The sequence below is a fragment of the Callospermophilus lateralis genome, chromosome 11 (assembly GCF_048772815.1).
Source record: "Callospermophilus lateralis isolate mCalLat2 chromosome 11, mCalLat2.hap1, whole genome shotgun sequence".
NCBI lineage: Eukaryota > Metazoa > Chordata > Mammalia > Rodentia > Sciuridae > Callospermophilus > Callospermophilus lateralis.
This window is the reverse complement of record NC_135315.1, coordinates 104,213,868-104,237,960: the sequence shown is the minus strand read 5'-3', so window position 1 is coordinate 104,237,960 and position 24,093 is coordinate 104,213,868. Positions and strand designations below refer to the sequence as shown.

The 24,093-nt window shown below is 45.0% G+C and overlaps 1 protein-coding gene across 1 annotated transcript in view; it reads right to left on the bottom strand.

Moving 5' to 3' along the window:
- Positions 1 to 1,615: 1,615 nt before the first annotated feature.
- Positions 1,616 to 24,093, bottom strand: part of LOC143410733 (zinc finger and BTB domain-containing protein 41-like) — a 39,121-nt gene continuing 16,643 nt past the window's right edge. Inside the window, 4 exon segments of the mRNA XM_076871490.1 lie at positions 1,616 to 1,830; positions 4,390 to 4,489; positions 17,696 to 17,855; positions 18,187 to 18,289. Of these exon segments, the coding sequence (XP_076727605.1) occupies positions 1,616 to 1,830; positions 4,390 to 4,489; positions 17,696 to 17,855; positions 18,187 to 18,289 (578 nt within the window).

Genomic DNA, 24,093 nt, shown 5'->3' with positions numbered 1-24,093 from the left:
CTCATCTAGCATGTTCAGGGCCCTGGGTTGGATCCTCAGCAACACATAAAATAAATAAATAAAATAAAAGTCTTGTGTCCAACTACTCCTAAAAAATAAATATTTTTAAAATATCATATACCTTCTCATTCTGTGATCCTCTCATTGTCTGCTCTTTCTCTTAATGCACAATGTGAATGTCAAGTTTGTTTGCTTTAATTATGTTAAAAGGTTATGTTGGTAGGTTGTCCATTTAGTCTTTAACAACATGAAATAGCACTTATCACTTTCTGCACCTAAACAAGAACTTGATTAACAGTAGCTAACCATGAGAAAAAAATGTTCTCAGAAATGTGAATATTTTTACTAGAGAATGTCCCCTGTATCCACCTGCCTCCCCCAGGATGAAGAAGTACTGAAATCCCTTTAGGTCAGCAGCCAGTAGAGCATGGAGCACTGGTGCCTGTGGACAGATATGCTCCAGTTAAGGGCACAGGCCCTCCTGCCCCCAACCCACAGAGTGGGTCGCTGGGATGGATAAGCCCTAGTGTCTGGAGAGGGCCATTTCGTCTCCACATAGGTAGGTGGAGGGAGGACAGCCTCCAGGGATCTGCTGTCAGGGGAGAGATCTCTATGTGAATAATCTCAAAAGACTACCAGGAGGAGTTCTGTGCCCATACCACCAAGAACATGACAACCATGAGCCATGAGCATGGCTCTGGAGCCCAATGTCCCCAGTACTGAATACAGTCTGACTGCAGACATGGATCTATACTGACAGCAGGGGAGAGGGTCCTGGAAGACAGGAAGAAGATAAAAGTTAGGCTGTCAGGAACACATTTCAGAGGCAGGGGGTCAGGCCATGCCTTCCCAAAAAGACCAGGGCAGCACCCTGCCTGTGGAAGTCCTCCAGGAGGTTGTCGAATCCCAGCACCATGGTGTAGTTAATGGTGTAGATGTGTGCATTCTAGGACAGCTCAGCACCTAGGGGTCAAGCCACTCTGTCACACCTAATGAGAATATCAGAGTGGCAAGACCAACATGACAGGGGGAGCCACACTTGGGGCACTATGGTCCTTGCTGAAACAGAGAGCAGGGGGTTCTGGGACCCAGTGCCCACTGCAGATCTGTGTGTCAATCTCATGATGGTGCAAGAAGGTGAGCATCTCCCTAATGCCTTGGGCTGGTCCTCATGTCCTGAAAGCCAGGGCCGAGGAACAGAGAGCAGTGGAACTGAGGGCAGTGGGAGCTCACAGTGACTTCCGCCTAGCCACATACCTTTCAAGACATGGTTCAGTATTACCTCCCAGAAGGCCTCGATGGGAGGGCAGTGCAGACCACTGACCAGCTGCAAGAGAAGGACCCGTTCCTCTGACACCTGGGAAGACAGAGGGAAAGGATTGAGGTCTGGAGGCAGGGTGGACATAGCCACTGTCAGGGCTTATCTGTCACAAGTAGGAAGCCCATATTGATACCAGTGTGCTGGGGGAACAGAAGGGGACACTGGCAGGAGGCCAGGCACTGAAGAGACTGCTGTAGTGCATGACCAAAAGACATCATGTTCAGCAGGGACTGAAATCACCCCATGAACTCAGACACCAGGACATCCAGGACAAGGAGTCCCACAATTGAGTGTCTACCCCTGGTCCACACCTGCATCTTGGACATGGATACGGAGTGCAGGAGGATGAACAAGGAAACCAGAACCCCTTCCAGCATGCTGTACTGGTCCTCCCAGAAACACAGCAGGAACCTGATGCAGAGAGATAGCAGGTCCAGCCCTGGGAGAAAAGTCTGCTGAGAGGCGCCTATCCTCCCTGGCTTCCCACTTCCACCTGAGTCCAGTGCACCCTACAATCAGCAGAACAGCCTTCTGGTCTTCACACATGGAGCAATGGTGGTCATGGACCCAAAGCAGCCCCAGGAGCTTCCATTTTTTGAAGCATCAGGGGCAAAAGCCACTGTCCAGCATGTCCACACTCTTAGGGATCAAAACAGGACAGGACATGATCTGAACAGCCCAAAACTCTGAGAAATGAGAGGGCCTTAAAGACATGGGTGGAACCCTAGACCCTCCTTCTTTGCAGATGTTTTAAATATTTGTGTGTGTTGAGTTAATGTTTAAATATAAAGAAATAGCTTTATGTCCGCCCTTGATTGTGAATCTACCAATCAAGATAACATATCACTCATTCTGAAAAGTCTCCTCAGGTCTTCACCCTTAGAAAGAATCATTGTTCTAGGCATTGTGACACACACTTATAATCCCACAAACTCAGAAGGCTGACATAGGAAGACTGCATGGTCAAGGCCAGCCTTAGCAACTTATAGATCCTGTCTCAAAGTAAAATGTGAAAAAAGGCTGGGAACATGGCTCAGGGGTAGAGAAACTGACTAGTGTGCTGAACACCCTAGGTTCCAGCACTGCAAAAAAGAAAAATAAAGATTCTTTTAGAGTCTGACTTTCTGGGCTCAGTGCATCCTCTGTGAAATTCCTCTGGGTTGTTACTAGAAGAAGCAGCTCAAATGCATAGGACCAAAGGGTAAGGGAACCCGGAACAGCTACAGGAATCCAGCAGTACCCAAAAGAGAGACGGACCACAAAAGAGGATGACCTGCTCAGAGACTCAGGCAGAGGCCTCCAGAGATCAGGATGCTGACCCAGGTGGCTGACCACTTTCTGGCACTGAACCCTATAGGCCAGGCTTTAATTCCATTGAACAAACTTAGCCACCCTTATTATGCTTTTTTATATTTATTTTTTTCTTTTTACTTATATATGACAATGGAGTTTATTTGACATATTTATAAAAACATGACATATTTCTTACACTAATCAGGATTTGAGAAAATGTGTACTGTGAACATTCTCTTCCAGCTGTGCTCTCTAATTAGTGCCTTGACATGGCTACATTCTTTTGAACAGAGAAGGGCACTTAAGGGACATGGAGCTTAACTGTCCTCTTTTTCTAGGGCTGACACACAGGTCAAAAAAAGCCAGCCTTGCTAAGGATGTATGCTTTCCAGGAACTCCACAGAGGGAGTCCACCTCCTTGTTGTTTTCAAGGCTGCCACAGGATTGGAGTTGGTATTAGGGAGGAGCCAAGTCAAACTTCTACAGAAGACACTGTACTTACAAAGCCCCAGCATTTTTCTTAAAAAAATGTTCCCAGATTGCTTTCACCACAGGTTAATTTCCAGAATTCTTATGAAACTTTCTGTGTTCCTCTATGTGGTCCTGAAGGACTCTGTAGATATGATCAAGCTAAGATTTTAAGAGGGAGAATTTAAGGGAAACATTTAGGGTAGAGGAGGAATCAGGAGGAAGTAGCATGGGAAGGAGTGGGAAGATAGTAGAGATGAGATTGCCCAAATTATGTTTCCATGTAGGTACAAATACACGCCTATGAAACTGACCATCCTGTATAATTCATGCACACCAATAAAATGTAGTGTTTTTTCCTAATTTCCAGAATTCTTAAAAAGCTGATTGGGTGTTTTTTTTTTTTTTTTTTTTCTAGTTGTCTCACTGATTTTGTGGAGGTGAGAATTCTCAGCAGTACCCACTTGAATTTCTCTGATGTCTGTGTAGTTAACATTTAAGAAATGAATGAAATAGTATCATAAGTCCCCTGTGAAGGAGGACAGTGACCCACTAGCTGGCCATGCAATTCTGTTAGCGGGTGGCAACCAACACTAAAAGAATATTACTCGTCCTGGGCACAGGGGCAACACCTATAATCTCAGCAACTCTGGAGGCTGAGATGGGAGAATCACAAGCTCAAGGACAGCCTGCACAGCTTAGTGAGTCCCTGTCTCAAAAAGGATTAGGATGCAGCTCAGTGGTGGAGTGCTTGCTTAACACGTGTGTAAGACCCTGGTTCCATCCCCAGTACCACAAGCAAACTAACCAACAAACAAACAAAAACTGGAAATAACCCCCATGTCAGAACAAGCATCTTGTATTAAGGATGAAAGGAAACAATGGGGCTGGCGCCTCCCTAGAAACTGAGGCACTGTGAAGGGTTCTTGAGATCAGGTCAGAAAAATTTCAGATTGGTGCTCAGAGTTAAAGGTATGAGTCATTCAGAAAGGACAGGAAAGGGGAATGAAACAATCTCAAGGGATGTTAGAAATACCAGTGTCACAGGGAAGCAGGGAGCTGAAACTCCAAACCTCATTTCTTGTATTTTGAAGAAATAAAATTTAAAGTCAGACACCAAAAGCATGCAAAAGAATGATATTATAAGTGAAAATGAGATGAAAATGAAGTTAAAAGCAAATGAATATTAAGTAGAAAGCACTCTCCAGAGGGAGAGTGGGCCATCACTTAGCAGAGAACAACAAAAGAGATAATGCTTTCTCCAAACTGATTACTGTTTGATGTTCACCAGGAGAACTGGAGCTCACCTCTGTACTCTTCTCCTCCAGTGTTCAACTCCTCCTTCACTTCAAGTCGTGGAGTCTTTGACTTTATTTGATCCTCTGTAGAACTGTCATGGTGGCCATCCTATTTATGGGAGCTTAATCTTCAAGTCAATCCTATGTTAATGTGGGCACTGGGGTCAGTAGCTAGTAAGAAGTTACCTTAGTGCACCTGTGCTACTGAAGCAATTTTTCTTCCTAGAAAAATGGAGACACCTCTGAACATAATTCCTGGCTTTACATCAACATCAATGAACCCTGTCAAGAGTTAGTCCCATAAATCCTTTTCTCTTAATATGTTTTCCAACTAGCTACCTTTATTTTATTTTCTTTTTTAAAAATTTTCTGCAAATTAACTACCACCACATTGCTTTATTGTCTACTTTGGAAGTAGTTTAAAGAAGACCCTAAAGTGACTTAGAAACACTTGTGACCTTGCCTGCAGTCACTGCTCATTGCTAGATACTACCTATCATCAGGATGCTGGAAGAAATAAAACATGAGCTCCAGAGTGGGTGGGTGAGGCCAACTTTTACTTCTCTCAGAGGCCATGTTACAGAAGCTGGTTAGCAAGTGTGGCCACTTAGCCTGCTGATATCTTTAACCTAAGGCAGCACTGGCCTTTACTCTGATTGGAGGAGCTTGGATTACAGTCTACAAGACTGGCTGTTTTTAAAATTGGGAGGTTGGTCTGGGGATGTGGCTCAAGTGGTAGCGTGCTTGCCTGGCATGTGTGCGGCTCGGGTTTGATCCTCAGCACCACATACAAACAAAGATGTTGTGTCTGCCGAAAACTAAAAAATAAATTTAAAAAAATTTATTAAAAAAATAATAAAATAAAATTGGGGGTGGGTGGGAGGCAAAATAAAGGACTATAGTCAAAATGGCTATCATTGGATCCAATTAAGGCTACATTTTCAAAATGGACAACTATCAGCCTTTCTATTTCTCATAGAAAGAGAGTGGGTTATATCAAAGAGAAGATGGATGGTGCACTTCTCCTGACGACCATCTTTATTGGGGTAGAGAGAGAGAGAGAGAGAGAGAGAGAGAGAGAGAGAGAGAGAGAAGAAAACAGAAGAGGAAGAAGAGGAGGAGGAGGAGGAGGAGGAGACAAAGAATAAAAAATGGAGGATGAGGAGAAGGAGGAGGAGGAGGAGAGGAGGAAGAAGAAAAAGGAGGAGGAGGATGAGAAGGAGAAGGAGGAGGAAGAGGAGAAGGAGGTGGAGGAGGAAGAGGAGGAGGAGGAGAGGAGGAAGAAGAAAGAGAAGGAGGAGGAGGAGAAGGAGTAGGAGGAGGAGGTGGAGGAGGAAGAGGAGGAGGAGGGAGGGAGGGAGGGAGGGAGGGAAGGATAAATAACAGAAGGAAGAGGCCTTGATGATGCCCATTAATATTTCTAGGGGTCAATTTTCTGTGTGTTCTCTCCTTATTAAGAAGACCTTAAATGGGGCCCACTGCCAGACCATATTGTACTCTTATTACCAGGAAGCATCCAGAGTCCTGCCCAAGTCTCCCTCCATTTGAATTTGATGGAGAGCTGGGGGACTGCATGACTTCCTCTCAACAGGATGGTGTGGTACTCAGTGTCAGAGGTTTAAAGGAAATGAGTCCCCCTGTTTCTGTATTAATTTACCTCCCCATTAATAAGTTCATTACCTTTTGAATAGCCTGCATCACATTTTGTGAGGGTTTTGGCTGTCAGGATGATTGGGGGTTGTGGCATAGTCTTGGTGATATGGGAGGGGGTGATGGAGACTTGGTTACAGGAGGCAATGAAGATGGGATCCTGAGGGTAGCCTTTCTTAATGAAGGCTCAGGGGAGGGGTTCTAACATACCAAGCCCCCACCTCCTAGGTGCTCATACCTCAGAAAAGGCTCCCTGTGGCTTTTGGTCAATCTCCCTGTTTTTTATGTACATGTCACTCATGGCTGAGCACCCACCTTGGGTCCTTGTCATGCTATGAGAAGTTGCCACCAGCTGCTGAACTCCTGGTCAGAGGGTCTGAGCCTACAGTGAGCAACACATTTAGGGCTGATGCAGGACCTTTCCAGCATGACCTGTTTTAACCCAAGCAAAGATTGACACTGGGACATTTGTTATTCCAAGAGGAGCAGGATCCTCATGCAAGAATATTCAGGCCCAGAAAAGTTATAGAACAAAGACACTGGGCCAGACACAAACTTCATAGATCATTTCAGCTTTTTTTAAGGAACAGGACTACACCTACAGTATTGGACTCACTTTCTTAGTGGAAAATGAGCCACTGAACAAAGGAGGGGACTAGGCTTATATAGATTGTGGGTGATTTAGTGAGCATGTCAGTCTGGGCACACAGGAATTTGAATTGTTGGGTTGGGAGTCAGTGGCTAGCACCTGAAAAGGGGTTATCATTGAAGAGATTAGTGTTTTCTAGAGGCTATCACTTCAGGTTTGATGAAATCTTTTCTCCCTACCTGCAGCCAGCATCTGGGAAAGAATTATCTTGGGAGAGATGAAAGCTAACAATGTATGGCTTTTTGAACATTTTTCCCAGGCCACACTATCTTGGGGTTTTTCATTTTCCATAACCAATAAGAAGAGGTGGCCCCACCCCCACAACTTGACTCTAAACAATTTTTACCCAAAGATCTGAAGACAGTTGGAAAATAGGTGCTACAGAAACTGGGAGCTATACATCCACCTTAATTGGCAGGGTCCTTGTAAGCAATTCAGAAGGAGATGCAAGTGTTTTATTTGTCCCATGTTGGCACACATGCACTGTATCCAGATATATGGGTCTGGGAGTTGGAGAGTCCAGAATCCCAAGCCAGAGCAGGCATGGAGCAGTGAGCCTCAAACCCAGACAGCCCTGCCTCCTCCGCTTTCACTCACAAGACCTTTGTTCTCAGCAGCCCAGCTCTCAGCACTTGTACCTCCAGCAGCTCCTCCCATCCTCAATATATATACACATACACAGATACCCACATGCTCGCATATCCAGCAGAGCCTCTGCCTTCCCTCTACCAGCAGGAGAGTATCCTTTTGTGCCCTGCAACTGCTCTGTGGGTAAGAAACATGGAAGTGATGCCAGGAACTTCAAAACATGCAGAAGAGAAGCAAAGTCACATCTCTTGTGTGCTTGGGGTCAGATCCACTGGAGAGGGCAAGGAGAAGACCAGGGCTTCCCCTGGCATGTCCCCAGGGCAAGAAAGTGAAGCAGGTTGGACTGAAGACTGCAGTCTGGTTTTTTTAGGAAGAACTTGAAAGCTCCATTTTGAACAAATCCTCCACATTAGAATAAAAGTCATCCCAGATCACTCTGATTCAGCCTGACCTAAACCCAGGCAATAACCTATCATCACAAAGAGAAGGGGATCATACTCCAGGACTGGAATCCTGAGAAATATCTGGTTCAAAAAGGGGCAATGACTACATCAGTGACCACCAAGGTGACACCATAATACACTTCCCTGATAACCCCTAGCAATGGCCTAACTACAGAAACTTTCCCACTACCCTGCCCCACTATAACTTTCCTGGGCTATGAGCTGAAGTTGGGTTCCAGCCACATGATCATTTCTGCCCTTTATTTATCTTTTGAGTCCTATCCTGCATCTGTAACCCCTGGAGCTAAGAAGCTGATTTGGGATCAAATCTTCCACTTCTCCATTCTTTGGACATTGAATCAAGCCTTTCTTTACCCCACAAAACATACCTCTTGGATATAGCTTTTTTTGTGTGGGATGAACTTCCAAGCCTGGGTTGGAGAAAAAGGCCAGGCTTGGGTTGGGGAACAAGGCCAGTGGCTAGGCAGGGATAGCCATGATGGATGGATTCCCCTCTGTTCTCCTACAGGCTTCTCCTCAAACAGATTTTCTAAGGTCCTTTTTGAACATGTTGTTTGTCATCCTGAGAGGAGGAGAGATATAGGCAGGCCATGGCCACAACACCCAAGTCACCATCCTCTTTTTTTTGTTACTAGAGACTAAACCCAGGGGCACTTTAACACTGAGTCACATCCCAGGCTATTTATTTATTTATTTGGAGACACAGTTTCATTAAGTAGCTTAAGGCTTTGTTAAGTTGCTGAGTCTGGCCTGGAACTTGCAATCCTCCTGCTTCATACTCCCAAGTTGCTGGAATAACTAGGATAGGCTTTTGCACCTGGTTTGTAACACCATCCATTTAGAAAAAAGCTATAGGTGAAGCCACCTGAAGCCACTGGCCATGTCCTCAAGCTCCTATCATCCTACTGCTCCACAATCACCTCTGTTCCAAGTAAAGCACTGCAAAAGGAACTGCTCCTGTCACCATCCACATAGTTCTGCTCTTTTCCATCTTGTTTCCTAATTCTATTAGGCCATACACTACAATTAACATCATACATGTATACATCATGTACATGTTTTGTCACGTTAAACATTATTTTCACGTGGGTCAGATGCAGGCCATTGCATCACCTTTGGTCTTGCATTTGTCCACAGGCTCTGAGGGCTGCAGACTTGGTTCATTGGATTGTAGACCATCTTCACAGTGTGATCACCCTGCTGTCAGAGCTCCTTACTCTCATGCACCAGCTCCAAAAGGCAGACATGCTTCAACACCCTTATCTGCTTGGAGCACCTTGAGACTGGTTTCTGCATCTTCAAAAACAGGACTTTCACGCCAACCATGCATAGGTACCTATTCACTGGAAAGTAGGGAACAACATCTTTTCTACCTCTTCCAAGCAATTGCCTGGAAATCCTTGTAAATGCCTGTGAGCCTGGCCAGATGGGACCCTAAGACTTGAAAGAAGACTGGTGTAGAGGAGGTACCCTGATAATCCAGTCTGACAACTGTGCTTGAGTGGGAACAAAGTCCTTATTTCAGCTTTCTGCTCACCCTTAGCTGACCCTTGGTCCGAGTGTGAGCAGGTGTCATGGGTGTGAGTGGATGTGAGGGGGTTCTCCCCTGCTCTGCTGTCATTTTCAGGTGCTTCCTTTAGGTCACAGGAGGTGTGAGGAGGCAGCTGCTTTCTTTGGTTGATTTTTGCTTCCTTGGTGTTTGATCTCTGGCTCTTTGGGAAGGGGCTTTGAATTACAGTGAGATTTGGAATCCATCTTTTCTTCTGGAACCTAACTTAGCCTTGGGTCTTGGGCCTTGGGCAGATGCACTTAGTGATCTGAATGGCTGTGGATTTCCTGCCTTGTAAAGGTAGAGCTGTGGATTGGTGGAGCCACCAGGGTTCCCCACCACTGGGTATCAGGAAGAACATCTGTCAGCTGGGCCCTTGGGAGGGGAGGGTTTGCAGTCCCAGAGATTAAAAAAAAAAACAAGCTGCTAACCTGTGATGTTCCCAGCACTGTGCTAAACATGACATTATCATAATTCCCTGTGCTATAGATGTTGAGATGAAACACAGAGAGGTTAAGTAACTTGTGAAAGCCACACAGCTAGTGACAGGAAGAGATAGGGCTTGAACCCTCTTGAGCTCACATGCAGGTTGAACTGTGGTTGAGGTCTTGCTTCTCCTGGTTTGAGGGAGAAAAGGGCTGCTTGTCTGAGTGATAAACAGTGCCAGCCTGTCTTCATAGGCTTGCCGCAGTGTTGGCATTAAAATCAAAGATGCAACAAGATAGGGTGGTCCCTAACAGTGGCCAGAAAAGGGACAATGGGGCAGACACAGGACCATGAGGGGCTTTATTTAGTGCCCATCCCTTGGGAAGTGGAAATTCACCTTCACCCTGCTGCAGAGCATCCCTGAAAGGCCACTACCCTCCGCCCTTCTTCATTTTTGGTGAGGGCCTGGGATGGGCGCAGAACCACTTGCCATCAGAACCAGAAGAGGGACTTGTGGCCTTTTTATCAAATGCCCCTGATTCTTCTCATACTGGAGTTCTACTGTGGCAACAATCAGAGAAGAAGCAGCAAAGAGAAAATCTCTGGCCCTGTCCCTGAGCCTCCACAGAGGTATTTACACTTCAAAGAGGAGTCATTAGATTCCTAGGGGAAGTTATTTACAATCCAAAAAACAAAAGTCTTTTCTGCTAACCAGGTTTCCTGGAGATAGCTGACTAGAAAGGGGCAGGGACCCTCCCTTTTATAGGCATTACTTCTCATCACAGTGTTCTGATAGTTCATTTTATATCCAGGTCTGGGTTTGTCATCCATTACACTAGCAGGGCCTGCCTTCCAGGGGGTGCCCATTCCTGCAGGTAGAGAGAGAGGGCAGAGTGGCCTGGCACCTCACCTGAGCCAGAGCCTGGTAGGGGTGCCAGTCTGGCTTCCTCACACCTGGGGGTAACTGTTTACAGTAATTCCAAATGAAGCAGGAACTGGGAACTTGGCCACTCCTCTCAGTCACTTGGAAGTTCTCCAGGTGGTTTCATCTGCTGGTAGGGATCCCAGGCCCCAGTGTGTTCTGCCAGGTACCCAGGGCTAGAGGTCCTTAGATGCAGATGTGGGGGAAACCTGCACAGGAAGGGGGTGAGGGTGGGGTGAGGTCTTTGAGAGGTGTGGCCACCCTTTCCTGCCAAGGTCACCAGGGACCAAGTTGGAACCCCCCTCCCCAATTCTGGGAGGTTCCTGGAGGAGGCGTGAAGGCCCAGGCAGTGTGTTTCTTTATTATTCTGTGTTTTCCTGGAGGATGCATGTTTCAATGATGGAGCAAGTAAGTTCAGAATCGCCAGAGCATCAAGGCTCCTGGGAGGTGGGGAGCATGCTGCTTGAAGCCAAGATGGTGGACACCACTTGGAAGGAAAGCAGCCTTGACTCTGAGGCCCAGGGTGCGTGGGGCTCAGTCCAGTCCCTGGAATGAGTGGGTAAGACCTCATCTCAAAAGAATGAAGTCCAAAGTGTAAGGTCTTCTCCCTTGAGGTCTCCCAGGGGTCTCCATTGGAGGCCCTGCCCAGGGAGGGAGTGGATATGCATCAGGTGGGGAATAGGCCTGAGCCTTGGCATGTGGTGTCTCAGTTCTGCTCCCCTCTGTTCCCAGCACCGTGGCATGTGGTGTCTCAGTTCTGCTCCCCTCTGTCCCCAGCGCGTGGCATGTGGTGTCTCAGTTCTGCTCCCCTCTGCCCCCAGCGCTGGACACACAAAAGGCTGACAAAGCCTTCTGTGCTGTGCCCTGTTGTGTTTGCTTTTGAGTTGTGACAAAATTATCATAACATACATTTGGCATTTCAGAGGTCTTTTGAGCTTATCTAGTGTCAGTGCGTTGGTGTGAGCTTTCACACACTTTCTGGTCCTGGGGATTGAACCCAGGGGTGTTTGACCATTGAGGTACATACTCAGCCCTTTTAATATTTTTTATTTTGAGATGGGGCCTCATTGCTGAGGCTGGCTTTGAACCTGTGATCCTCCTGCTTCTGCTTCCTATGTTGCTAGGATTATAAGTATTTTCCACTATGTCCAGCTCTTCCTCACATTTCTAAGGAAACTGGTGTACTGAGCAGCTGGAATACTCTGCCCTGGCAGGGTCTGAAGCTGTGGGCAGACAGATTCCTGCTCCTGGCCAGTCTGTCTAGAGAACATGCTCCTGTACCTCAGGACTGGATGCTTACTGGGGCAACCTCTGCTAGCCTCCAGCCTCTCTACCTGCCTTGGCTGCAGTGTGCCTGATGTTTCATCTCCTCTCCCACCTCCTCTCCCCACCCCAGTGATGGGAGTGTTTCATCTTGTTCATAGTCCAGTGGGGTGGGCAGAAGTGGCCCCTGTAGATACAGTTATGATCTCCATTAGCAGGGAAGCCAGGCATCTTTTGGAAATCAGATGGCCATATTTATTTGTTTTTGTTGGATTGCCTGTTGAGATTTACAGTCCCTGGAACTATTTGTGATGGAGAACACAGGAAGCCAGGGCCTGGCTTGATGGTTTGGGTGTGCCTAGGGTCTTTCTCCTTTCTCTGGTCCTGGCAGCCTGACCCTTTTGCCTATGACAGCTATGTCTTCAGGCTGCAGATAAAACTGATGTTGGCCAAGGTCCAACATCCAGCACACCATCATGGACCCCCAGGAGTAGGTGGGTGTGTCCAACTCCAGAAGGAGCCCTGGATCTCCTGAGTCTGTCTCTCGGTCCAGAGAAGATGCCAGGTTCTGACTGGATGAGGTTCACTAGAGCTGCTCACCCAGCTCTTATAATGGGAAGGGGCCAATCAGAATCCTGGGTTTATTGTTAAATGTCAGTTGTTAAAGGGAAGTGGTCTGGGAGTGGGGTATGTGGCAGAAAATTTTTCAACTTTTTGGTGATGTATTGTGTGTGGGCAGTTAGAAGACTTGGTATAGGGTCTGAGTCCTGCATGTGGTCTTGGTGTTGAGTTTGAGTTCTACACATGGACTTAGCATAGGGTCTGAATCTTGCATGAGGACTTGGTATAGGGTCAGAGACCTGCATTTGGGCATCCATTAGTGTGTGTGCCTGAGGGTCTTCTTCCTCCAGCACTCTGGACCTAAGGTCTTCATAGAATGTGTAGGGAGGAGATGCAGTGGTAAAAGTGCTGGGAGAGTAAAGAGAGAAGGGGTTAGGGGATGGGACACCTGGAGCCCAGCAGGCCTGGGCCTTGGGCAGTCAGCTCAGAGAAGGTTCCAGGCACAGACTTGAAATGGCACCATATCATCAAGACCCAGGTTTGACAATAGAGATTCTTCGAAAGATCAAATTTGGGCTCAGGTATGCAATCTTGAGTGGCTGTGTGTGCACTGTGTATGTGACATATCTTGTTGAGGGCCACAGCCCAGTCGTGATGATGCCTGGAATTTTGCCAGAAGTTATGGTTGAGAGGCGAGTCACTTTGTAATGTTTTGAATAACCAATAAAAAAAAAGATAATGCTGGATTGAAACAGGCTGTGTATTCAATTGTATATAGACCCCTGCTGTCCGCCTCAGGCACCTGCTACTTTGAAGTTATTCCAGGGATTCCTGGGGAGTTCGCGTTGGTTGGTAAAGTTCTGGTGTAGGGAGTTCCGGTTGGTGTGTGGTGTCGCTGGAAAGACCACGTGGGGTTCGGGGGAGTTCGGAAAATAAAGTTTGTTCCTGCTTGAGTGGCTTGTGATTTGTGCCCAGCCAGACTTTGGCAATATCTGGTCAGGTGAGGTTCTCCATAGACAAGAGGGTAGATACATGGGGTAGTGCTAGGCTAAGGGAGGCAGGACTCTGCTGGGAGGTACCTGGACTGAGGCTTCCTGCCCTGAGCAAGGAGGACTTTTCTTGTAGGAAGGAAAGGGCAGATTCTGTTTTAGAGCTGCAGAGTTTGGAGTGTTTTGGACATTGTCCCTGCCCTGCCCCTTTCTTTTCTTTTTCTCTCCATTTCTCCTGCACCAACCCTTTCTCTTTCTTCCTTGGTATTAGTGATTGAACCCAGAGGTGTTCTATTACTGAGCCACATCCCTAGCCCTTTTTATTTTTATGTTGATACAAGGCTTCACTAAGTTGCTGAGGGTGGCCTCATACTTGGAATCCTCCTGCCTCCGCCTCCTCAGTTGCTGGGATTACATGCACCTTACAGCCAGGCACTTTCTGTCTGATTCACTCTTTGCAGCTGAGGCTAAGTCCTTGGCCACATCCTGCTTGGCTTGTAGTACAAACCACACCAGGGCTTTGGGGGAGGACAGGGCTGATCTCTGCAGGGGTCATACCAGTGTGGCCTTCTGGTGCTCCCTGCCTATTCCATGATTTGACTTGTCCTTTATCTCCCTGTTTAGATTCTGAAACAATAACTCCTTCATGGCCCAATCCCTGAAAGAAGAGATGGAGTGCAGGAAAGTGCTGAAGGAAGATGGGTACCTGTGCTTGTCCCCAGGCTCCAGTGATTGGAAGGAAAATGCAGCTGAGCCCATGTCCAATGAAGGATCCTGGACTATCCAAAGAGTGAGTGAGCAATGCTGACTCCATCCCTGCTCCTGCTCTGTTTCCCTGGTGGCTGAGCTGGGCTGAGTTACCCTAACTGCTGCCATGTGTCCCCTGCTCCCTGACTTTTTCCCTGAAAACTTACTGCACTGCAGTCCAGCTGGCACTAGAAGTGCTAACACATGGGCAGCAGCCTGGCTGCCCCCAGTGTCTGGTCCATCCCACAGGAGTCAATGGGCTTCAGGCCCTAGGTCTTTAAAAAACAAGGAGAGAATGGAAGAGCAATAGAGAAAAAACAATGAATCAATAGGTTGATTGTTTCAAAAGACCAACAAGATCCATAACCTTTTAGAGTAATAAAAGAAGGAGATAATGTGTAAAGAATTCAGAAGATCAAGGGTCCTATATTTTATCTCTCATGTGGAAGCTAGAGAGGAAAAAGGAGATGGAAGGTGGGGGCAGACCTCTTACAATCAAAGGGAGGCCAGTGGGAGAAAGAGAAGGTACAGGTGGAAGGTAGGGGGGAAGGGGAACTGCTGGGAGGAATCTGGGCCAAATGGTATTGTTACATTGTGTATCACATGCACCTGTATGCAACACCAAATACCATCAATGTGTGCAATTGCAAAACACCAATGAGAAAAGGTGCCAGACTGGGATTGTAGCTCAGTAGTAGAACCCTTGCCTAACACATGGGTTCCATCCTCAGCACCACATAAAAATAAACAAATAAAGGTCTGTATTTTTAAAAGTTGTGAAAGAAACTAAAGTAGAAATAAAGGTGGAGACATTTACTGATGACTTTATAGAAATAAAACTCAATTTGAGGGAATATAATAGAGTGGGAAGTTGGTCACCAAAAGTTTATCAAAACTTGCTCAATCATGGTATCAAAAGTACTAGAAACAAAAAGAAAAACTAGAAAAATTGGATTTCATCAAAATGAAAACTGTTTTCATTTAGAAGATGACAATAAAAACTGAAAATGCAGCCAGTGTAATGGAAAAGTATTTGTCAATCATGTATCAGGTAAGGGTTTAGTATCCATGGTATATAAAGAACTCCTGACTCAACAACAAAAAGAGAGTACAACTTAATTCTGGACAAAATATTTTCTGGAAGCAGCCTGCCTTACCATCCCTGTTTTCTTCATACTGGGAATTAAACTCAGGGCCTCCTGCATGATAGATCAGCACTACCTCTGAACAGCAGTCCAGCCCTTCTTATTTTATTTGTATATGGTCTCACTAAATCACCCAGGCTGGCTTTTAACTTGAGATCCTCTTGCCTCAGCCTCTGAAGCAGCTACAATAACAGTTATGCACTGCCACACCTGGGTTGCAAAAGCTTTTCTCCAAAGAATATATACAAAGAATATACACACAGGTCATGAAGCCTGTGAAAGGTGTCAGCACGCATTGGTGGTTTAGTGCAATACAAAACCTCTTGACACACCACCTAACACACACTAGGAGAGCTGTGATAATAAGTGCCAAGTCACAGGTGTCGGGGAGGAGGTGGAGAAATTGGAGCTGTGGTGTCATGCTGGAGGGAATGTGAAGTCCTACAGCCACTGTGGAAAGCAGTGTGGCAGCTTATCAGAAAGTTAAAATTGGAATGGCCATATGACCCAGCAGTTCCATTAAGTATTCATTCAAGAGAAAAGAGAACAAGTGTTTGAACAAATGCCTGTCTGCACATTCAGAGCAGCAGAGCCATGGCAGTCCAGTGGCACAGAAACCCGTGGTGTCCTCAGCGGGTGAACAGCAGGTGGACTCCTTAGACTGTATATACTCCATCGAATATCAGTCAACCATATTAAAGAAGGAAGTGTACGTGTCCAAACTGCAATGAGGGTGGACCTCAGACATGCAGTGCTAAAAAAAGGAACCTGAGGTGCAAGACATAAACTGTGTGAGGCCTGTTATAGAAAATGTGCAGAACCAGCTCATCCAGAGAGATGAGTAGCTCAGAGTTGGTGGGGGCACGGAAGGGGAGACTGTGAGATTGGTTGCTTTTGGAGTGATGAAGTGGAAGCCTAGTACAGGTGGTAATAGACAACATTGTGAGTGTTCACTTTCAAGTGTTAGGGGCAGGGGTGTGGTTCAGTATGGAGCACTTGCCAGCATGTGTGAGTTCCTGAGTTCCAGCCCCAGCACTGCAAAACAGCAGCAGAACCACTCCAAACTGTCTATTTTTGTATGATTTCCACACTGTGTGTGGTGTTGTCAACAGAGATTTTTTTAAAAAAATACATGCCTGAAGGTTCAGAAGCTGCAACTGAAAGAAACTGGGAGCTTAGTGCATAGGTGAGCACAAGTGTCTCTGGGCAGTGGCTTCCCAGTGCCACAGTGAACCTGCATCATGCTTCACCTGAGCTGGTGTCACTGTTAAGAGAAGGTCTCTGAGCTCAGACTTGATGTTCCCAGGGGGTGGGCAGAGCCTAGGGGTGGCCTGGACCTCAGAAGCCAGGACAAAGCCACCAGCCACATCCCATCCCACCCGAGCAAATCTGAGCATGTCCTAGCACCTGCCTGAGAGAGTGCTATGGTCCACAGGGGAATGGGGAGGTGGCCAGCCTCCTCCTGGCCCTTTCTTCAGTGGCCACTGGGTGCTGGCTTGTGGGCTTCTGCTTGCTGGCTTTGGGTCCTTCCAGAGGCTCAGGGGTTTGAACTTCCAGCAGCAATGGAAGTGACCTAGCAGGGCCTGAGTGGGTCAGGTGGGAGGCTCCAAGTGGCCCTCGGGCATCAGTGGCTTCCCTTCCTCAGCCTTTTGCTGGCATGATTTGACAGAGGCTGCCTGGTGGAAGCACACCTCGACTCTGGAGGCTCTAGAGGTTATTCCTGGCTGAGCCTCGGGTGTCTGGACTGACCTGTTCCCTCTGGTGCCTCTGCAGCTGCATTTGTTGGAAGCAGGGGCCCAGGTGTTCAGGTGGAGGCCCCAGGGGACCAGGACCTGACTTGCCTGCCTGGGGGACACTTCTACCCTGCCCGCCGGAATCCCCTTCCTGTTGGCCTCAGCTACCTTGGGTTCTGTGTTGTGTTTTCCCTGCTCCATAAGGTTTCCCTGATTGGGCCTGGCCTCTTGACCTTCTGTAGATGCCATAGAGGACATACCTGGTTAGCAGCAGCTTCCCAGAACCTTCCCGCCCAGAAGAGAATGAATGAGGCTGCTCTGTGCAAGGTCTCGGACACCTTTATGGTGAATAATGAGCAGGTTGTCTGTGTTTCTGGCTGCAGACCCTCCCAGCAGCCCTGGAATAACTTGTCACCCTCATGCCTCCACTGAGAGGGCTGAGCTTGGAACTGAGCTGTTTGTGAGGCAGCAGCAACCACTTAGGTTTTGGCCCTTTTGGCAAGTAATTTTGGGGGTGCCATCTTTCTGTTCTGTGTTGCACATCCTACCTGCCCACCATGACTCCTAGCTTCTATTTCTTATAAAAGTCTCTCCCTTGACATCCACAGGCCACCCAGGGTTCTACTTACCAGCCAGCTGGTGTCCAAGTTGGGCCTGTGCCCATCAGCAGGCTGTGCTTGAGACACCAGTGGAAAGGTGGGTGCCCTACAGAGCTTGATGTCTGCTCCTTGGTGTTCAGATCCTGCCCTGTCATTTTCCAGAGCATTGGCTGGGTGTGTTCCAGGTTCACTATAACACAAGAAGAGAAGCTCTCTTGTGTAATGAAGGTGCTGTGAAGCAGAGGCACTTCACCCCTGAAGGGGGAGTTGTCACTCACAGAGGGCTGTGGCTCATCCTGAGTACCATGGGCACACATTGTTTCCCACATGAGTTGGTATGTGCCCTGGTGAGTTTGGAAACCCAGTATGGGCCTTCCTCCAGGGGCACCTTTTGCAGTCCACCTGAGCTACTGCAGTTCTGTCCATCAGGGATTCAGGCTGTGCTTATATTGGAAATGAGTGACCTGCTGCTGTCCAGGTATGGCCAAAAGAGTGTGGGTCCCCAGGGAGCTGTCACTTACCTGTCACTAACACTTCCCTGGAGGTTGTCCTCAAGGAACTGGCTTGGGTCCTTCCAAGGGTCTTCCCTGGGCCACCCCTGCATTTCCTGCAGTCTCCACACCACTGTGTCATGGAGGGTATAGCCAGGCCCTGATCAGGGCACCTGTAAGCCCCACCTCAGGGTACCTGCTCTATTAAGACCCCGACATCCATTTAATCCTGGCAGTTGGGACATTGGTTACCTGGACATAGTTTTCACTTCTGTAAAAGAAAATAACCTAATCTGAGGTTAGATTATTTAACCCATTAGAAATCTTTTATTTGAAAATTATAAAAAATGCAACTCAGATTAGTTAAGTGGAATTTATTGCTCATATCACCGATCAATCCGAAGGCTGTAGGCGAGATCAATCTAGGCACCCGACTGGTAGCCCTGGAGTACAGGTGTGACTCTGCCTGCCTGCACTTCCTCCTTACCCTCCTGGCCACTATCTCTAGTGCTCCAGACCATCCCACCCCTTGGTTTCATGGCATCCACAGCTCCCTGCCTCATTGCTTAATCCAGGTAACAAAAGATGCTCCTTCAGAACAGAGGGAAATGACCCAGTTATCCCACTCCTTGGTCTATACCCAAAGAACTTAAACTCAGCACACTATAGTGACACAGCCACATCAATGTTCATAGCAACTCAATCCACAATAGCTAAACTGTGGAAGCAAACATGATGCCCTTCAACATATGAATGGATAAAGAAATGGTGGTACATAATGCACACTGGAATATTTCTCAGCATTAAAAGAGAACAAAATTATGGCATTTGCAGGAAAATGATTGAAGTTGGAGAATATCAGGCTAAGCTAAGTCAGTCAATTCCCAAAAACCAAAGGCTAAATATTCTGTCTGATAAGTGGTTGCTGATCCATAATGAGGGTGGGGATGCAGGGGGAGAATGGAGAAACTTTGGGCAAAGAGGAGGGAGGGGATAAGAGGGCAATGGGGGAAGGAACGATGGTGAAATGATAAGAACATGTGGTGTGATGCTGCATCATGTACAACTGGAGAAATGAAAAGCTGTGCTCCTTTTGTGTATAATGAATTGAAATGCATTCTGCTATCATGTATAACTAATTAGAACAAGAATACTACTACTACTACTACTACTACTACTACTAGTAGTAGTAGTAGTAATAGAGGAAAAGCTTTCCTCCAAAACCTCATTGGTTCTAACAGGCTCTCCAGCCTTGCCCTCGACCTGCTGTGGCCATGAGGTGGAAATCAGTGGTTGAAGGAGCCCACAAGGGCTGACCTGGAGCTGGAGAAGAGCTGATGCCACTCACCTTGTGGAGTTCAGGGTGAAAACAGTGAGCTGCAGGGACCTTTCCCAGTACAATGGAGAGGTGGGGCACTGACCACATGGATCCAGAACCCACCTTGTGCCCACTCTGCATTGTCAGCAGGTGACTCTGAAGACCCTCTGTGCATGATGACATAGCCTTAGTCCCCTGCTGAGCTAGAGATTTTTCCATGACTTTAGACATACTTATTTCCTGCAGGTCATCCCTATGGTGACCGTGTGATGTAGGGACATCTGTTCCATTTAACAGATGAGGAAACTAGGGCACATGGTGGCTTAGTAAGTCCCCAGGGTCACCTAGCTAGTGTGGCATGTAGTGAAGCTGGATGTGCCTGTACTGCAGTCTGTGGGCAGAGGAAGCTGAAGGTCTGGGGCAGTTGGCTGCTCTCCAGGGCTTAGCACAACACAGCGGCCATGATACCTGCAAGATGTTTGTGCAGCATCCCGTCCCTTGGCTCTTGATGACCTCTTTTGGCAGTTGGCCCATCTCTACTTAGGGGCTAGCTCCTCTCATTGCTTTTTAAAATTTTTATTTTTATTTTATTTATTTGTTTTATTTTTTGGTACCAGGAATTGAACCCACAGTGTTTTTACTTCTAAGCCACATCCACAGCCCTTTTTACATTTTGTGCGCACACACACACACACACACACACACACACAGACACACACCTATCTGGGGGAGGCTGGAATATAGAAGAAAAAATACCTTTGTTAGGATAAAGGATAAACCATATGTTCTTATTCTGTAAATCTAATGCACTGGACTCAAAGCCTTCCTGTCCAACACAATTTCCCTGAGCACCTTCATCTAGGAGTTTTGCTGGGGACTGGGTAATGGGATGAGTAAGACCTCTTTTCTCATTCTATAATTTGTTAGAAAGATAGAAGGCAGACAACCATGACATAGTGTGTAAAGCATATTACCAGAGCAAAATGCTATGAAGGCAGGGGGTGTGGGGATGGGCATTTCACTAGGCAATGACAACAATGCTGGATTCCAGAGGACATAAGTGCTGAAGCTAAGTCTTAATGAATAAGATGGATAGTAGATGGAGAGGCAGGTGGCAAGAGAGAGTACTCCAGAAAGAAGAAGCTCATATACCTGTAGCTCTACTACAAAACTTTATATTACTCAACATTCTGCACCTCACTATCCTCCTGTAACCTTAAAGTCAAGCAACAGGAAGCCTCAACCAAGAGCAAACTGCACATTCCATAGTACCTGTCATAAAAGAGAAAAGTGTGTGCACACACCATAAAAACACTGTGCAAATTTCAAGGAATTTAACATGAGTTAATAATATTTATTCATATATTGTTTACCAAACACTAGAAAGTTTAAGACCAAACAAAACTGAAGAGCCAATCTTTAGCACTGAAAAGCTAACGGCTTTAAAAGAATTATGAATTCAGGGAAATTCACTTGAATTTGTCTAATGAGAAAAAAAATTGTAATTCTCAAAGTAGACGAAGTAGGCAAGTTAGATTCACTTTAGAAATGCAATAACTTTAAGTAGCTTCTTATCTGCATATAAACCTTAATCATTTCCTTGAGATTTTAAATTGGAAAAAAATGATTTCCTGTTCAAAACATACTGAATGACAACTCATAGTTTCTCATTTAACCTACAACCAGGAGAAAAGTACCATTACCATCTCCTTTTACAGGTGAATGATGCAAGGGTAAGCCTGTGGTTGTGGCAGATTGTCAGAATCAGGGTCCTTGCCCTGCCCTGATAACAAACTAGTTATTTGCCACCCCCCATTGTTCTTTTTTTTCCTGTAAAAATTCAGAAAATTGAGTTTTCTTAATATTGAGAATTAAGCTTTCGAAGGAGTAGCTTGTTTTTTTCAACCACACTTTCGTTTAAAAAATGAAAACATAGCATAATAAACACAATTCATTGCTCTCATGGCAAGGGAAAATAACACCTCTATTTTACCTTTAGTTTCTTGCCTACAATCGACCACTGGCCACAGGAGTGCCTCTCAGCAAACAGTTGTTATGTATTTTTTTTAAATCCCTAAATATAGTACCCTAATTTAGATTGAAGAGAGATTCAACTGTCTAACATGGACAAGAGAAATATTATTACATTATTCTTGTCTCAACATACTTATCAGTGACACTGCTTTTAGTGAGATACTGATATAAATCTTTGTAAGTCTCTCCTTTTCTGCCCCCTGAAATTTCTTTCTATTCCATATCTTGGCACCGACACCAGCCAATACTGTTTGTTATAGTTACCATAACCACCACAAATAGAAATACAAAGTAGACATTAATAGAAATTTTAAAAAAATTTGTTAATAGATACAAAAAGTAGATTTGTTCATTAAGTCCAAGGAAACATTAGTTGTGTTCAGAATTACTCCTAGCTATTCTAATTTATTTTCATAAGACAACAATGAAGAGAGGTATCTGTGACCAATGTTAAAAACAAAAAACCACTTTAAGAACTAACACCTGGGGCTGCAGTTATAGCTCAGCAGTAGAGTACGTGCTTGGCATGTGTGGAGGCATTTGGTTTGATCCTCAGCACCACATGAAAATAAATAAATAAAATAATGGTATTGTGTCCATCTACAACTGATAAAATAAAAATAACTAACATCTGAAAACTGGGCACACAGGTGCATGTCTATAATTTCAGCTGTGACAGAGGCAGTAGAATCATAAGTTCAAGACCAACTTCAGCAACTGAGTCCCTGTCCCAAAATAAAAAAAAAAAAATAAAGAGGACTGAGGATCCAACGTAGTGCCTCATATGTGTGAGGCAAGCGCTCTACCACTGAACTATAGCCCCAGCCCTCCTAGGTCCTTTTAATTCCACTCCTCAAAAGCTAAGCACTGGCTCTGTATATTCTCCATAACCTTTACTTCCTCTATTACATTTATTAAACTGGAAGAAAAAGAACATAGGCTATGCGTCTTAACTGCTTGTCTGTTTTAACTTCTCTGTGCCTCAATATCTTTTTATGTCTCAGGGAGGAAATAATTTAAATCATGATCTTGAAAGAACCACATTTTATGTATAAAAATTTAAAAATATGGCAAAAGAAATCATTAAAATAACATGCAGAGAGTAAATGAGAAAAGGAAATAATGAAGAAAGAGCAGAAACATCAATAAATAAAAACATAGAGAAAAATAAACTAAAAAAAGAAAAATAAACTAATTAAATGCTGGTTCTTGGGCTGGGGTATAGCTCAGTAGTACAGTGTGTGCTTAGTATGTGTAAGGCCCTGGCTTGATCCCAAGCACCAAAGGAAAAAAAAATACTGGTTCTTTGAGGAGACAGATGAAAGTGGTAAAACTCCAGTTGGTCTGATGAGGAAAAAAAAAAGAGAATGTACATATTACTAATATCAGGAAAGAAAAGGTGAAATCACCATAGTTTGTACAGATATGAAAAGAACATATGGTGAAATATTATGAAAAATTAGGAAATATTTTGGAATTATGAAAAACTTTATGCCAATAAATTCATCAACCTAAATGAAGAGGACAAATTTCTAGAAAGATAACACCAAACTCACCTTCAAATAAAACTGGAATTGAATAGTCACAGGTTTATTTTTTTAAAAATTTGTAGTTTGGAAAATCTTCCCTTAAATTTTTTTTTTCAGATCCAGATAACTTCACTGGTAAATTCCAACAAACATGTAGGAAAAATATTATACCAATTGTATAAGAACACTGAAGAGGAGGAAATATTTTCTAACTTATTCTGAGGGCAACACTAACCTGCTATCCAAGCCAGACAAAAACATTACAAGATATTGTGACACCCCTCATGAACACAGGTACAAAATCCTATACAAAATTGTGGGGGAGTGGGGGGTTGTAAAAAGGGATAGAACTCAGGACTTCACACATGCTAAGCTAATGTTCTAATGTGGCTAGGCTACTGCCACATCCTCAGCTCTTTTTGCTTTGATACAGGGTCTCACTGAGTTACCCAGCGTAACTTTGAACTTGTGATCCTCATGCATCAGAGTAGCTGGGATTACAAGCATATGCCACCACATCCAGCTTCCCAGCAAAAATTTAATGAATTAAATACAATAATATATAAAAAGAACAATACCTTATGACTAAATGAGATTTAGGCTAATTTTTCAAAACTGGTTTGCCATTCAAAACACAATGCACATCACTATATTACTAAACAAAAATTAAACAACTTCAATAGATTTATGAAAAGATCTAACAATCCAATACCCATTCTTAGTTCAAAAGCAACAATAAAAACCTTAGAAATAAAACATTCTCATTCTGATAAAAAAAAATCAGAAAAAACTACTGTTATCAGCACACATAATAAGAAAAGATTAAATGTTTTTTTTTCCTTTAATATAAGGAACAAGACAAGGATGACCACTCCCTTCATTTCTATCCAATAATACAAGAAATTCTGCTTAGTTTAATAAGACAAGAAAAAAGTGACATTCAAGTGAGAAAGAAAGAATTGAAACCATCTTTATTTTGAAATGAGATTATCTATATAGAAAAAATCCAATGAAATATACACCAAAAAGCTACTGCTATAAGGTGAGATTGTCAAA